The following is a 15,041-nucleotide window of genomic DNA, read 5'->3' on the forward strand; positions in this document are numbered from 1 at the left end:
GTCCGTTGGTAATTTATTAAGAGACTAAAAGTTGATACCATATGATTATAATACAACGGTGTTCTCATATTGCTTTTAAACAAAGTTTCTTAATTGCCACATTGACTGATAAGTCTATTTGCTATTATTATTACTGCTATTTGATTTAATTAAAAATTTCGAATCCTTAAATAATTTTTACTTGCGAAACTAATGAAAACCAAAGAGTTTCACTGTACCATATCCTGCAATTAAAAAATAACATTTCGTTTAGGGATCAGTGAATAAATCTTTAGTAATTAGGCTTCCATTCAGGCCGTAACGAAGTTCAGAATATGTGTAACATTGTAATTACTTACACAAAAATTTTGCAATAAAATGCATATGTGTGAAATATATACAACGTTTATCGAAAGAGGTTTCTGAAATACATAACGTTAACGATAAGGAGCTTAGCTATCGCTAACCCGATTAAGGTGACTCATCGTTAGTAGAATAAATAAACGTGATTCTATAAATATGTTCACACTGATATTTATATTTTTTGCTCTAAATGGTTTTGATAAATACGAAACATACTTAACGCGTCAGTTCATTTTTCATCTCATTGCCAGCTGATTATCATCTAATTCAATTACATAGTTGTTGTTGTACAAAAATTAAAATTTTTATTAGAGCACACAAAACGTTATGGAATATGCAGATGTATTTAGAAACAATATTCTGATCTTTCCAATTAATGTTCAGTGACATAAGACTAAATTTATCCTTCTTTGAAGCCAACACGTACGTAAGTATAATCTGCGTATTTGTTAAAATGTAGGATTAGTCATATAACGATGAGATCAGTGTGCATTCTTAGAAAAAAATCTTATCGATATCTTAAAAAACATGACAAATAAAGTATTGTTCTGTGTTTTCTTTTATCCCCTGTTTCTTTTATTAACTAATTGACATTCTTTTTATTTTCGCTTACTAAAAATAATCGTAAAATTGCTTCTATATGATTACCAGCTATTGTATTCTAGCCTTAATTTACAAACTTAATTTACTCATTACTCCCACTGGTGTTGAAGAATAGATTGTAAATATGCAAATAAATTTAAATAAATTTGCCAAAACGAAGGAGTTATAATTCTTTCAATCGATCAATATTAATCTCTAAGTAAAAATTAAAATTAAAATCACGCTTAAAAGCAGTTCAGAACAAATTTAATGTACGCTAGCTAACATAGTTACTTAATATATCGTAACTCTACCATTCACCGTTAACAGTTAGTTATGTAATCCTAGCGAATCATTCAGTGTAAACGTAATGCAAGGTGCAAGTAATTGTTCGCTATAATGAATAATTGTTTATCACGAAAACGTCTCGAACGCAACAGAAATGTCAAAATTTATCTGTAGACAAAAGAAACATGACGTCGAAGAAGAAACGAATAAGAATGGGAAATATGAGACTAAAAAGCTTCCTGAAAATCAGCTGTAAGCAGATTTTAGCCATTAACCTAGCATCTCCGAAATGGTATCCATGGTAATACGTCGTTCACATCGTTAAAGTGGAGTCTTCGAAACGTTGTAAAGTGTTCTCGTTAATTATGAATAATATGATTACGCAATTCTTCCCATGGTTTCCCTTTTGTGAGACCCGGCTTCAATACATAGACAACCGGGAACTCGGCAATGATTCACAGAGAGCAGAAGAAGCGCGCGAACGAAATTCCGATAGTTGAAGATTCAACATGTATGCAAAACAACAATGTAATTTATGCGCTAATCGAATATTTCCATATAGTGAGAGTTGTTTAAAACGTACTGCAAATGATGTTTTACTAATAACGATGAATGACTAATAACTGCTCGCTTAAAATATATAAACAACATAAATATTCAAGTGATAAGACAATAAAATTGGATTCCGGTACATTTTTTGTAGCCAAAGGAAACTTTAAAACATCTTTTGTTTAATTTATATCAAGTTGTGCAACGGGCCAATGTGTGATTCGTAAAATATTTTAACAGCTGTCTCAAGCCAAACACTCACTATCCTGTTACCGCTAATAAAATTATAAAATACACCATGAAAGAAGAGCAAGCAATATTTTGACGAATCGATCAAAGTACGTAACGAAAGAAACAATCCTTAACGTTGTTCCCAGATTATTCTATCAAAGGTCGTTACAGAATTCAAGTTAATAAATTCCTTTAACTTACCTGATACCTGTCCTCGTAAAAAATTGATGCGTTCAACAGAGGTCCCACTGAATCATCGTCGGTTCTGTTTGTAATAGTGTATCCTTTCTATGGTATATGCTTGCGTTTTCTTTAAAAATGCACAATTAAGAGCAAAATTTCACTATACACGAGTGAAGACCTGACAGAGCCACTGCGATAGGAGGGAATACGATCAGGTACCATCTGTTTAGACCGACCGAGCGGGTCCGGACGACTGAACGTGCCTCTCGTTGCGCCTTCACCGACAGCCTCGATTCCTACCTTCTCTTTCTCTTTTTCTCTCTCCCCATTGTAGAGTGTATCTCCCTTTCCCTCTATATAAACAGAAATTGTACAGTGACAATTTGTTCTAACGATCACCGATTTTAAATCAATTTATACATAATAAGTGACTTTTGATATTACTCTACATGTGTTTATGCATTTACAATTTTACGTTACGATCTTTCTTGATAAATTGGTATGATATATGGATACCAAAAAATCATTTAAATATTGTAATCTCATTGGATTGTTTAAATATATGTAACTTTTGTTTTCAACAAATATTTGAACATATGGACATTCTTGGTTAGACCATTATACTGTTTAATCAGATGGATAATGTCGATTACATCTTTTTTCGATAAATATAGATTTGCTATTATGGCAGCACAGTTTATTCGTTTGTTGTGTAATAAAATTTATTTAGCTTAAGGGACTATCTGCTTGAATCGCTTTTCTTTAACAAATATTCGTCTCAATTATTGAATTTTCAAATTTTAAGATTTTTCAAGTATAATCAACAATTTTCGTCAAATAGTCTTTGTCATAATTAGATAATGGATATTTGACTCAATTATCCATAATAGATATATTTTTTCAAAAGTTACAATCTTCGACATGATGTAGAACATAACTATCTTCATTTCCGTTATTCTTTCCTCTATTTATAAGTTATTGTACAGAGTAAAGCTATGCAGCGATGCCGTATAGGCGTGGAATTGACATTGAGCAGGAAAGGGGAATAGTTATCCTTCTTATCCAAGTTGTATGGGGAAAGGCATGCGAGAAAAGATTTGTGACATTTAAATATTTTACTTGATAAATATTTAATAAACACGCGACATTTGAATTCATATCGAAGATCGTTAATACACTGGTAAAACGATATCTATAGATTATAATTATCGAAATTTGATCAGCGGTTGTTACTTTTTTTAATTATTATCACAAATCAAAATTGTTTCTCTTAAAATAAGTACCCGAGTATTTCTTCTACCAATGAAAATTAATGACACTGTATAAATATATAGATTTTAATCCTTAAAAACGTGAAGGTTATTAAGGAGTTTTATTTTCTATACCTTTGACACACATAAACAGAAAAAATAGTTTATTCCTTTTGTAAATATATTTTTGTTACATTTGCACTTGTTCGTACCCGCTTCATGCAAGTGTGGGCACCGACACCGACACCGACATTGAACGGTTGACATTGAGCGCCGGAAACGATCATTAAGCTCAATATCAGCGTACACCACGATCGGCTGTAGAGTGTCACTAACCCCGATAATACAGTGATTATACCTCGCTTGAATACAAAACATTTTACGTATGTATTTTCTAACACGATAGATAGTTGAATATGCAGATATGTTGAAATTATGCGTTTGGTTTGGGTTAGGTTTGAGTTAGGTTTAGATTGAATGTAAATGACAATAATAAAACAGAGAATAAACAGAAAGTAATGTCATAAAGGAAATTATAAAAATAATCGTTATCACAACTAATATAACCTTTTCTAGCTTGCGTATTTCCTATACTATAATTTACAGTCATGGCAGTTTAGATACTTTACTACTTCTTTCTGCGCCAATCACGATATATTGATATTTCTGAATTTACTAAGATAACCTTTCCTACAAAGTTTTACGTAACATCGAGTGATGCGGACACATAGTATACGGTATACGCGAGAACACGTATCATTTTATTAGTACTTTCGAGGACACGTATAGTTTAACTGTAAAAGTTAATGATTCGCTGTGAAACGACAACGCAAGCCTCACAGGCTGTAATTTTCGTTTCGCTCCATTGTTCACGAGCAATAAAAAATAATCGTTACCGTGTTACTGGTTCTATATGCACATTTACAAGAACAGAGGGTGACGAGCATTTTTCTTTCATTGTTCTGGTTACATATTAGCGTCTTTCCCTTTATCGAAGAGAGCCAGCAGATATTGCTTGCTAAAATAGTATGTATGTATCTATATGATACATATGAAAATCTCTGGTGTCTTAACATTAATAAAAAGATATTAGTTTAATAACTAATATCTATAAATATATTATTCTATAACTAATATTATAATAACTAATATCTATAAATCTATAACTATAAATACTAACCATATTAATATATGGCATCGTTTTTACTACGTTTCGTGGTTAGAAAAATCACGTCTGATAAAATAGAGATATACCAGAGCGCGGTAGTTCAGTTACATTTGCCACGAATGTTATTTTATGTTGCTATTATGTAATAATTTTATAATGTAGAAAAGCCCTCATTCAGATATTAGTATTTTGCATTATGTGAATTCTTCGCGAGAGTAATTAAGTGCCATATACGTAAATATTGCGATCTAATAAAATAGTACCACGGTTGCTACATTAATTACAATACATAAAGATGTACACTTTATCCGGGTTATGCTATTCTGTTATTTGATAAGTATTCGAAATTCGTTTCGTTACGTGTTTACAGTGCATGGAAGAAGTTGATTTAACCGGAGGATTTATTGTTGGTGAGGTTATTATCAGAAATGGAACGGTCTTTGAGTGCTTTGTATCATATAATCGCATTTCTAACCATTGTAAAGTATATTGTAGGATTGAAAATAAAATGCTTTGTGTGTTCGTAAATGTTACGGATCTCCTTCCAATCGAAATATAATAACGTTAGTCTACTTCGGTATTGCAAAGGAAACGACACAAACTTTAAAAAAAGGATAGTAGTATTTAAAATTTTCAGTACTTTGAATTAAACAAAGTCGAATCAACAGGGATTTTTCAATTTTACACTTTTCTAAAAATATACATATATATTTGCTCATATATATACAATCATTAATAGTTGAAAATAGCAAAATTTGTTTCAAACGATTTGATGTTGTATTTCATAAACAGATATAATTTAAGAAAACGTATTCAGTTTTAATTGTTCATCAAAATTTATTTGAGGAATCGGAGGAAACGAACTTTTGCGCACGGGCATGCAAAGCTCATGACAAGATATTACATATGTATATATACATATGTACGTGGATGGGTTTTTTAATTATTACAGGAAGTTTTACAGAAAACTTGACATGACAATGATAAACAAAACTACCGATATTACCGACCGAACGACAGGATCTCTCTATCTGAGTCGAGTGAGCATTCTAAACAATTGCAATACGCGGTGCGCGATTCGCATCCTAGGCTCGATGAGTGTTGAGAGTTGAGAGGGCCTTGATCGGAGCTGTGATAGGTTTCTTTCCGAAAACATTAGCGCCGAGGTAAATGTATCGCAGAAACAACGAACTACGTTGAGTACGATAGTGTTACGCATAACGTATAGAGGCTTGTTTTTAATTGTGTATAATACAAACGTAATAAAAACAGATAATACTAGTGGAACAAAATAACGACATTCGCAAAGATTGGCCATCTTGAAAAGATATGTCATATTTGTTAAAACGTCAACAATATAGTGTGTATTGTTCAATACATGCCGCCAGATTGCTTTAACTACGGTTGACTACACACCTAATCATCGGAAGTAAAGGCGACACGGTGGCGTATTTGACACGCGGACGTAATCGTAAAAGAAGCACAGCTTCGTCAAATAATGAATCGCACTGACGGATTGGTACAACGACGACGTGTTGTTAACAGCAGTAGTGGTAGTGGTCTAGGCCAGGATGGCTCTAATGATATTAGCCAAGATGATAAACTATCTGGCCATGGTATGGATACAGACTGTACCATGCAAAAAGATCTTAATTCAAATCCCAAGATCGACGAATCCCAAGATTCTGATAAGGAAACCAGATTGACACTCATGGAGGAAGTTTTATTACTTGGCCTGAAGGACAAGGAGGTTTGCTGACATTATTGTCAACTCTGTAGTTAATTTCTTTGCTGTCATGCATAGTAAAATGTATTATAAATCAATACCTGAGTTTTAAAACATATATTTTCTTACAGGGTTACACATCATTTTGGAATGATTGCATAAGTTCCGGATTACGTGGTTGTATTTTGGCAGAACTTGGATTCCGTGGTCGTGTAGAACTAGAAAAAGCTGGTATGCGCAAAAAGGGACTATTGGTGAGGAAACTTCTACTGAAAAATGATGCTCCTACAGGAGATGTTCTGTTAGACGAAGCTATAAAACACCTAAAAGAAACTGATCCACCTGAAACTGTTCCTAGTTGGATTGAATATCTCAGTGGTTAGTTAAGCATGAAAATATACTTATTTGATAATAAATTTTTTATAATATACTCCTATAATATCTTAAATATCTTTCCTTATTTAGGAGAAACATGGAATCCACTCAAATTAAGATATCAGTTGAAAAATGTTAGAGAAAGATTAGCTAAAAATCTTGTTGAGAAAGGAGTTTTGACAACTGAAAAACAGAATTTCTTACTCTTTGATATGACAACTCATCCTCTTACTGATAATCTTGCCAAAAGTCGACTTGTAAAAAAGGTAAATTCTTTTTGTATTATTTTTTAGTTTACTCGTTATCTTTAATTTAAGTTTCAACTCATTATGTCTTTAGTTTACTCATTATATTTAAGTGAAAGTAATATCTTATTACCTATATATAAATTTATATATACATAAAAGTGTAAACACGATTAAATTATATGAATCTTGTTTAAAAGATTGTTGAAATTAAAAAATTATAATGACAGGGAAATTATATATAAAAAATGTATTTTTTATATCTCTCAGATTCAAGAAGCCGTGTTAAGCCGCTGGGTCAATGATGCTGGCCGTATGGATAGGCGAATATTAGCTTTAGTTATTTTAGCTCATGCAGCTGATGTATTAGAAAATGCGTTTGCACCTCTCTCAGATGACGACTATGAACTAGCGATGCGACGAGTGCGAACATTATTGGACCTTGACTTTGAAGCAGAAGCTGCTAAACCTAATGCTAATCCAGTCCTTTGGGCGGTATTTGCTGCATTCACTAAGTAACAATTCTTTCACAAATTACAAGTGTATAAAGCAAATATTGGATACTAGTATGAATACTTGGGACTATCAAATTTACAGAAATTTTTGTTGCAATCTGAAATGGAGTAGCTGCAAGTGTTATTAATGATCATACAATTCAGACCAAATACCTTGTGTAAAGCAGACTTAGAATATTAGTCATTTCCATTACTGTTATTTAATACATTTGATAGCTGAATTATAAATGTTCATATTTAAATATTATAAAAAGAAAAAAAGAATAACAAAATTTAAGGTATGAATGAGTACTTTGCGTGTGGGGTAGTGCCATGTCAGCTCAGGAACAAAAGATTGCACTGTGCTGAGTTTTGTCCCATATCTTCTCTGTGTCTATTATCTGAACATGGACTGCAAATACATATGTTTACAGACGCGACAATTATATGGCAGACATTTAATGTTGGATCAAATGTCACATTTCTGATAGTTGTCTAAATGTGAAAGCAATGAAAGTAATTCTTTGCACAGTGGTGACGAATTTTTATCGTTTCTTTACGTCTTCTTTATAGAAAACTGGATTATAGTAGGTTTATACTTCCAAAATCTGTTTTTATTTTTTTTTTAACTAGTGTATACTTATAGTTTCACTAGGTGGCAGTAAAGTACTCAGATGTCAACAATAGTTTATGAAAGTCATTTCTATCCCACTTAAATCTTTCTCGATGTATCGATATGATCTATGATGAAATGTAACATGGGAATAGTTGGAGGTAGCAAACGAATATGTCGAAGCTATTATGTTCTTAATTAATATGCGGTACGCACGTATGTTCCCGGTAAATTTTGTTGTTAACTTATCGTATATATGTTACTGTTGTTAACATTATACGATGTGATATGATACGATATGATAAGTAGAAAAAATATAAAGTGGGAATTGTTTGTTATAATTAGTGTATCAAGGCAAATGAAATTAAAGACGAATAAGGGACTTTCAAGAATTATAATTGTTACTAATGTCAGTAACATATACTATCGTCTTTTACAAATCTTTAAATGTGTATAGGGTGATCAAGAAATATTTAATCTTTCTTTAAAATGTTTGTACAATCGTAATAATTTATTTATCGGACATTTAAATATCTTCTAGCAACATTTGAATGATCAATGTATGAAAAACAATTCAATTATTTCACTTTTTCATCTATTTTTTCATATATCGTAAATATGCCTTAGATTAATAAAATCGTAAATTTGTGCAATTACTTAATATTCGGTCTCAAATCTTTGTTCATTACGAAAATCGAATATTTATAATAAGTTTAGTATGTATTTAACAATGGCATTTCTGAGTATTTAGTTCACAAATTATATTTGTGGAAATATATTGATCTTTTAAATGGAAGGTATATTGTTATTTTTGACAATGTTTAAGCTGATCATATTGATTTGAATATATGTTTTATATTATTACCTTTTATTTAAAAACTATAAAAATTTTAGGTTCATATATTTTAAATACACATAAGAGTCAGTTTCAGTATCTACGTTAGAACAGATTAAACAGTTTCAAATGTATTTGTGCCTTTTATGGTTATAACAGTAGTTAAAAATTTTGTACTTGTAGGATTAGAACTTTATCACTAATTTAACTAATTTAATAATAGATCTTTTTAGTTTAAAGCAGCATGTTATGTTATCTTTGATTAATATTTCTTGGAACATCCTGTATGTATTCAACTGAATTTGTTCATAATGTTGAGGGGTTCCCTACATAAGTTTATATAACATAAAATTATTTTATGTGTTTAAATATTATGTATTATAGAACAATAAACTTATTTTTGTTTATATAAATATATATTGACATACATTTTGGAAATAATAAATAAGAGCAAAAGAAATAGATATTCTAAAATCTTTTTATATTGCTGCCTTAGTACTATAAAGTTATAAACATATATAGATTTTTTTATGTTAATGCAATATTGGAATACTATTATACTGCATCCAAAATAACATAAATATTTATTGAAAGAGATTTAAAAAGTATGAGCTATTGTTAAATTTCTTGTAATACAGCAAAATAGTCAATAAATATCATAATTTTATACCTGTATATTATTAAAGAATTTGTTTGACAAGATAATTTAAATTGTCTTAAAAAAGAGCTTGCTGGACAAACGCATTTCATAAATATTAAGCATTTTTAGCATTTATTATTACGATGTTACTGATAGTAAAGTAACTAATTTCTATAAATTCAAATTGATGTTATTCATGAGTATTATTGATGGGTATATGTAAATTAAAATTTTTTTATTAATAATTAAATTTTTTAATTACTAAGAGTTCTACTGCCACTTGGTAGGATATTTGCAAGTTCTTTTAACTGTAGAGTATGGTGCTACATATAAATATTTGGAGTATATATTCACTAAAAATTTTAAGTCTAATACTTTATATTATTATTATCCTTTTTTTTAAATTTAAGATAAGAGAAATAGAATAGAGATACTCTTTTAATTTCGAGGACACATGTTACAATTAGTACTTTCATCATATCAAATTAGATGTAATTACAACAATCTAATATATGTTTATTTTAACTATCAAAAGCTAGTATTTTATATTAGCTGTTATAATATAACATTATGGATGTATTAATATTTTGTAAAAATTATTTTTGTAGAAATGATGTTTGATATTTTTGATTCATCATTTTCTTTTGTTTTATATAAATATACTTACGTTATGAGTAATATACCTTTCCAAATACATTTATATATCACATGACTGTAAAAATTATATACTTTTACGATTGAAACATGTTATTCATTGTGTTATATACATTTTATTTAAAAAAGTGTTTTAGAGTGAATTGTATTTGGTAAAGAATACATTCCTTATTCTAATACTATTTTATCATAACTAATATTTTGTATAATTTGGTTTTAATAAATGAAAGTAAAAAAGCGTATATTTTTCAATATAAATTTATAATATGGATTGGTATATTAAAACATACATTTGGAATTACATTAAATGATACAGATTAATTGTATACTATTATCATTGTATATCATTAATGTATATAATGATAATAAAGCAATTATTTATTATTTAAGTATTTATAGAAATGAGATATATACAAATATAGGATAAAATAACATAGCATATAAGAAACATAAAAATCAATGCTTATTATTTACATGGATTTTGAAGAACTCTAATTCAAGATAAAAAGAACATGAATAAGGTTTTGAAATAGAATTCGCAAAATTTTATTTTATGTTCTATGTTTATGCGTGTACAGTATTTTATCTATAATTAATAAATCATTTATTTTGGAAAAATAGTTTGTAGTATGGAAATTTCAATTACAAAACTAATATTATAATACAAAATATAATACATATTTAGAAATTTGTATGAGAAATTCAAAAAGACAATTACTAAAGACATAATTACTGAAATATAATTATAGAGTAGCTTTTGATAATTATTTTCATAGCTTGCATCACATACTTATTATACAATTTAAATAATCATTAATCATGTATGTGTTCATTAACTGCTATAATAATTGGATTATATAATTTTTGTAGTTGGAAATTGATAAACTATACATAATATATACAATCAATTCTGTACACTGAATATACAATGGATGAAATGCATCAGAACTGTGAATAGTACACATTTAATACAAAATATATGCAGCAGCACATAGAAATTTGTTCATAGTTCAATGTTTCTGATATCTTATGGTTCATAGAATTTTAACATGTTTTGTTAGAACATTGACAAGTTCCAGCTATTGTAGTTTGAATAAGTCCATATTGCCCTGTAAACATCCAACTTTCATCTTCCTTAAATAATTCTTCTGCTACACCTGGTACTAAACCAACACATACATCAGATTTTACAGTTCTCAAACTTAAGATATTTGTTGGATGAAACCCTCTTAATGAATGTTTAAATTCTGTTGTATATTCCCAATTTATATCACCTAGTAATTTCCTATAATTTAAATCACCTTTGAATATTGCTAATTTAGCTTCTGATAATTTAGCATATAATTTTGAGTCACGTTTCTTCATCTCTGCAAAATCATAAGGACTTGTCCAATATAGTTCTACCTAAATAAGATATGGAAGATATTAATATTTTGTAAGAATTATATTTTTAAATTAACGAAAAGAAAAGAAACAGATTACCTCGATAGACCATACATTATTCTTCAGATAGTTAGCTAATTCTTGTATACTTTCATTTGGTGAATTTTCCATGTATGTTAGAATCCAGTGAAAATCATTTGCTGTTGTATCACTGATATACCATGGATAACGTTTTACATAAAACCTGATTTTTCTGGCAAGTTTACTTGCAATTAAGAATGCTGCTAAGCATAAATCAGTAAAAAATTCATAACCTGCATTATCAAGTATTATATCTACAATATTTGTATCATCACTGTCTTTGTTCCTTAATAAATTCCAAACGAATTCTAAATTGTTTACAAGAATGTCTTTATCTAATGTCTTTAATACTTCTATAGGATTAGTACTTTGACTAACTTCTGCTCCTGCACTTAAAGATAAATCACATCTACAAAGAATATATTCTGATAAATTTAATGACAGAATTACATGCAAAAAATTAAGATAGAAAATGTAGCGAAGGAAATAAAGCATACTTGTTACCCCAAAGATTTGATTTAAAAAGTTTAAAAAGTTCGTCTTTGGTTTCGACTATCGATAGATTTCCTACTTTATGTATGAGGTTCACAGTATAAGTAGAAAGTGCTTCTATGCTAGCCAGTGAATTTGTAAATGCACTCTGTTTCTGTTGTTCGAAAGGATCATAGTTTTTCATAGATTTCCTGAAAATAAAAAAGTTCACATATTTGTATTACATACTATTGATTATTAATTTTTCTTGGAACTTACAGGAGAGCAAATTCTTGTGCAAGTGCCCGATACATATAGCATTCGCAATATAGCCAAGAAGTATTAAACCATGTTGGTGTTCCCTCCTCTATTTCAGTTCTTTTTATTAGATATTTATTCCATTCTTCAGCATCATTGTCTTTACTATCAGGTAGCAATTGTAGAGGTTTTAAAGTTTTATTTGTTGCTATTTCATTTTTTAATTTACTGATAAATCCTGTTATTTGTTTAATTTCTTCTGTGGCATTCTAAACAGTTTAAAAGTTATAGGTGTTTGACATAAGTCACTAGATTTTATCAAATGAATCTTCAAATGTGTGTTTTACCTCTCCATATATTTCAGCAATATTTTCTTTGTTACGACTGAGAGTATCAATTATTTTTGTTAAAATTACTGGTAATCTATCTTTAATTGTTATATAAGCAAAGCTCCTGTAAAAAACATAAGGAGATATTAATAAACGATAGGTACATAAGTTTCAGAGTATTTTTATTCCTAGGTTAAATAGAAGTAAAAAATTTGTTCTACCTTTTATAGATTCCTGATAAACATACTCCAAAGGGTGTCTGTATATCTTGTAGGTCTCGAATGTCTACGGAATTTGATCTTTGGGTCATGATATCACTATTCAAATTTATTATTACTGTTAGACTGCAATAGATCACAATAAGTTGTGGCTACAGCGTGAACTCTGAAATGAATAAATACGAACAAACACCAACGATATCTCATATTTTTTCACAATTTTTGTTACGTAACTGAATAAAGATTGTTGTATACCTCGTGCTTTTATTTCTTTCAATCTATGGTACGGCTATCGTTTCCTTTTCGGTATATTCTACGGAAATTAGACTATGATCAGCAGAGAACGAACGAAGTGTTACTATATGATTATAAGCACGTGCAATGCGCGTGCGTATGTGTTGCGGAATACTGTTTCGTCATCATTCATATACACATGCATACAGATGTACGTACCTCAAAACGAGCAACGAGCGCGTAAATTGTTCCGTATTTGATAACACGCAAGCAGCATAATTTATAACGTGAATCGTAAATTGATCATAATTCATAACAGTTCATATGTATATCTCAAACAATAGAAATACCGGTATTTAATTTGAATTAAAATATTTAATTCTTAACATTATTGATATTTCGTAGAATTAATGATCAATTATTTCTTTTTTATTCTAGTATACTTTGGTAATTCTTTTTATTCTGGTACGATACAATAGATATTACTCCCAAAATATTAAATTGCATTTTCATGTCATAAAACTAGAATATACCTACGCATTCTTAATATTTACGTATATATATGTCGTAGATGAAAGGACATCGGGATCTTTCTTTTAGAATTTTTGGGAAGATCCCCAATACTTTAGACTATTTATTATAGCTGTATTTAAATAATAAAATTTAGAAGTAGTTGTTATAATTCAATCCGATTATGTTTGCCCGAGATTTGTGACAGTGGGCTTGGGCTTGAGGTGACACAACTGGTCGTTGAACGTAGCCACGGTCGCGAGATGAACGTTTTTACCTAACAAAGAAGTGCCAATACTGTGGGACACACGTTGTATTAACAATCAAACCCCGAGCAAGAGCAATGTCAGTTCTATGCGGGTCTGCATAGCAACTGTGGCTGGAATTTTGTTGGTATCCCCGGCCAATATGCAACGAACAAACGCGATCGTAAGGAGAGGAAAGTTTCCATCAGTCTTTTATTCTTGCAATCACCTTGGAGAGTTTTCACATCATCTTTACGTGCAGTATTATACCGAGCGTCACAGCAAACGTTACTTTGTGCTTTAAAATATATTCTACGTTTAACAAAGAATTATCCCGTTGACCATGGATTCGTTATTGAACCTAAGAACATTGTCATTAACATTTCGAGTGTCTAATCACCACGGTTATTTGTCAAACTTTGTAAAAGTCAATATTTATACCAGTAAATATAATCTCTATTGTACAACAACGATGGCTAGTCCGAATGAAGATTCGTTACACGCCCCTAAATCTAACGCTAACCCGACATATATATACACGTATATTTGATATACATATGAAAAACTAATTATATATTAGAATATATAATAATTACATATAATATGAAAAGGAGATTCAGATCATTATTTGGCTATTGATTAATTAATTTCAATAACACATAGTCAAGTTGCTACGCAATTTAATGGCAAATTTAAATTTGATTTATCTAGTATCAGCGAAAGTTGACAAGTATCCACTGAGCTACGTATCCTCGCATAAAAAGCAGAAAGCGACGGAATATAAATTACACCTTTGGAATCCATGAATAAATGTATTCCTCGTAGTGTGCAAGTTTATCAGGACAAAATGTAGAAATAAAGAGTGATAAGATAATGTATCGTATGATGCTCATACAAATAAACAATCTTATCGAGATTTTTAAAAGTAGCTTCGAAGTTTGTTGTATATTGAATCTCATCTTTGATTGATGGGGTCCCAAGATGATTTTATTCATACAATATTTCACTTGGAGATCTATTGCGTTTGTTACCGATTGTCTATCTTCTGATTAATTGTACAGACTTACGCTAGATTGCGCTTCTCTGTTAATTCTCATATTGTCACATTGTCATAAAAAGTAAAAACTGTTAGTTTAA

General features: G+C 29.9%; 3 protein-coding genes across 5 annotated transcripts in view; 1 reads left to right on the plus strand and 2 right to left on the minus strand.

Moving 5' to 3' along the window:
- Positions 1-2,451, minus strand: part of LOC126918351 (uncharacterized) — a 41,152-nt gene extending 38,701 nt beyond the window's left edge. For all 3 annotated transcript variants that reach the window (XM_050726162.1, XM_050726161.1, XM_050726164.1), the window contains exon 1: positions 2,194-2,451. The gene's annotated coding sequence lies outside the window, so the exon portion shown is untranslated. The remainder of the gene's footprint in view (positions 1-2,193) is intronic.
- Positions 2,452-5,676: 3,225 nt separating this feature from the next.
- On the plus strand, positions 5,677-9,345 carry LOC126918389 (Golgi phosphoprotein 3 homolog sauron). Its single transcript, XM_050726255.1, has 4 exons — positions 5,677-6,343; positions 6,451-6,697; positions 6,785-6,960; positions 7,210-9,345. Exons 1-4 carry the CDS (start codon positions 6,092-6,094, stop codon positions 7,456-7,458), a joined length of 924 nt encoding a protein of 307 aa, XP_050582212.1. The 5' UTR covers positions 5,677-6,091; the 3' UTR covers positions 7,459-9,345.
- A 1,347-nt stretch (positions 9,346-10,692) lies between these two features.
- On the minus strand, positions 10,693-13,332 carry LOC126918374 (damage-control phosphatase ARMT1-like). The gene is made up of 7 exons (XM_050726225.1): positions 13,171-13,332; positions 12,919-13,081; positions 12,716-12,821; positions 12,390-12,637; positions 12,137-12,322; positions 11,658-12,048; positions 10,693-11,579 (listed from the first exon to the last, which is right to left on the minus strand). The coding sequence occupies exons 2-7, from the start codon at positions 13,005-13,007 to the stop codon at positions 11,220-11,222; spliced, it is 1,380 nt and encodes a 459-aa protein (XP_050582182.1). The 5' UTR covers positions 13,008-13,081; positions 13,171-13,332; the 3' UTR covers positions 10,693-11,219.
- Positions 13,333-15,041: the final 1,709 nt, after the last annotated feature.

This window comes from Bombus affinis, chromosome 7, assembly GCF_024516045.1.
Source record: "Bombus affinis isolate iyBomAffi1 chromosome 7, iyBomAffi1.2, whole genome shotgun sequence".
In the NCBI taxonomy this organism is placed as follows: domain Eukaryota; kingdom Metazoa; phylum Arthropoda; class Insecta; order Hymenoptera; family Apidae; genus Bombus; species Bombus affinis.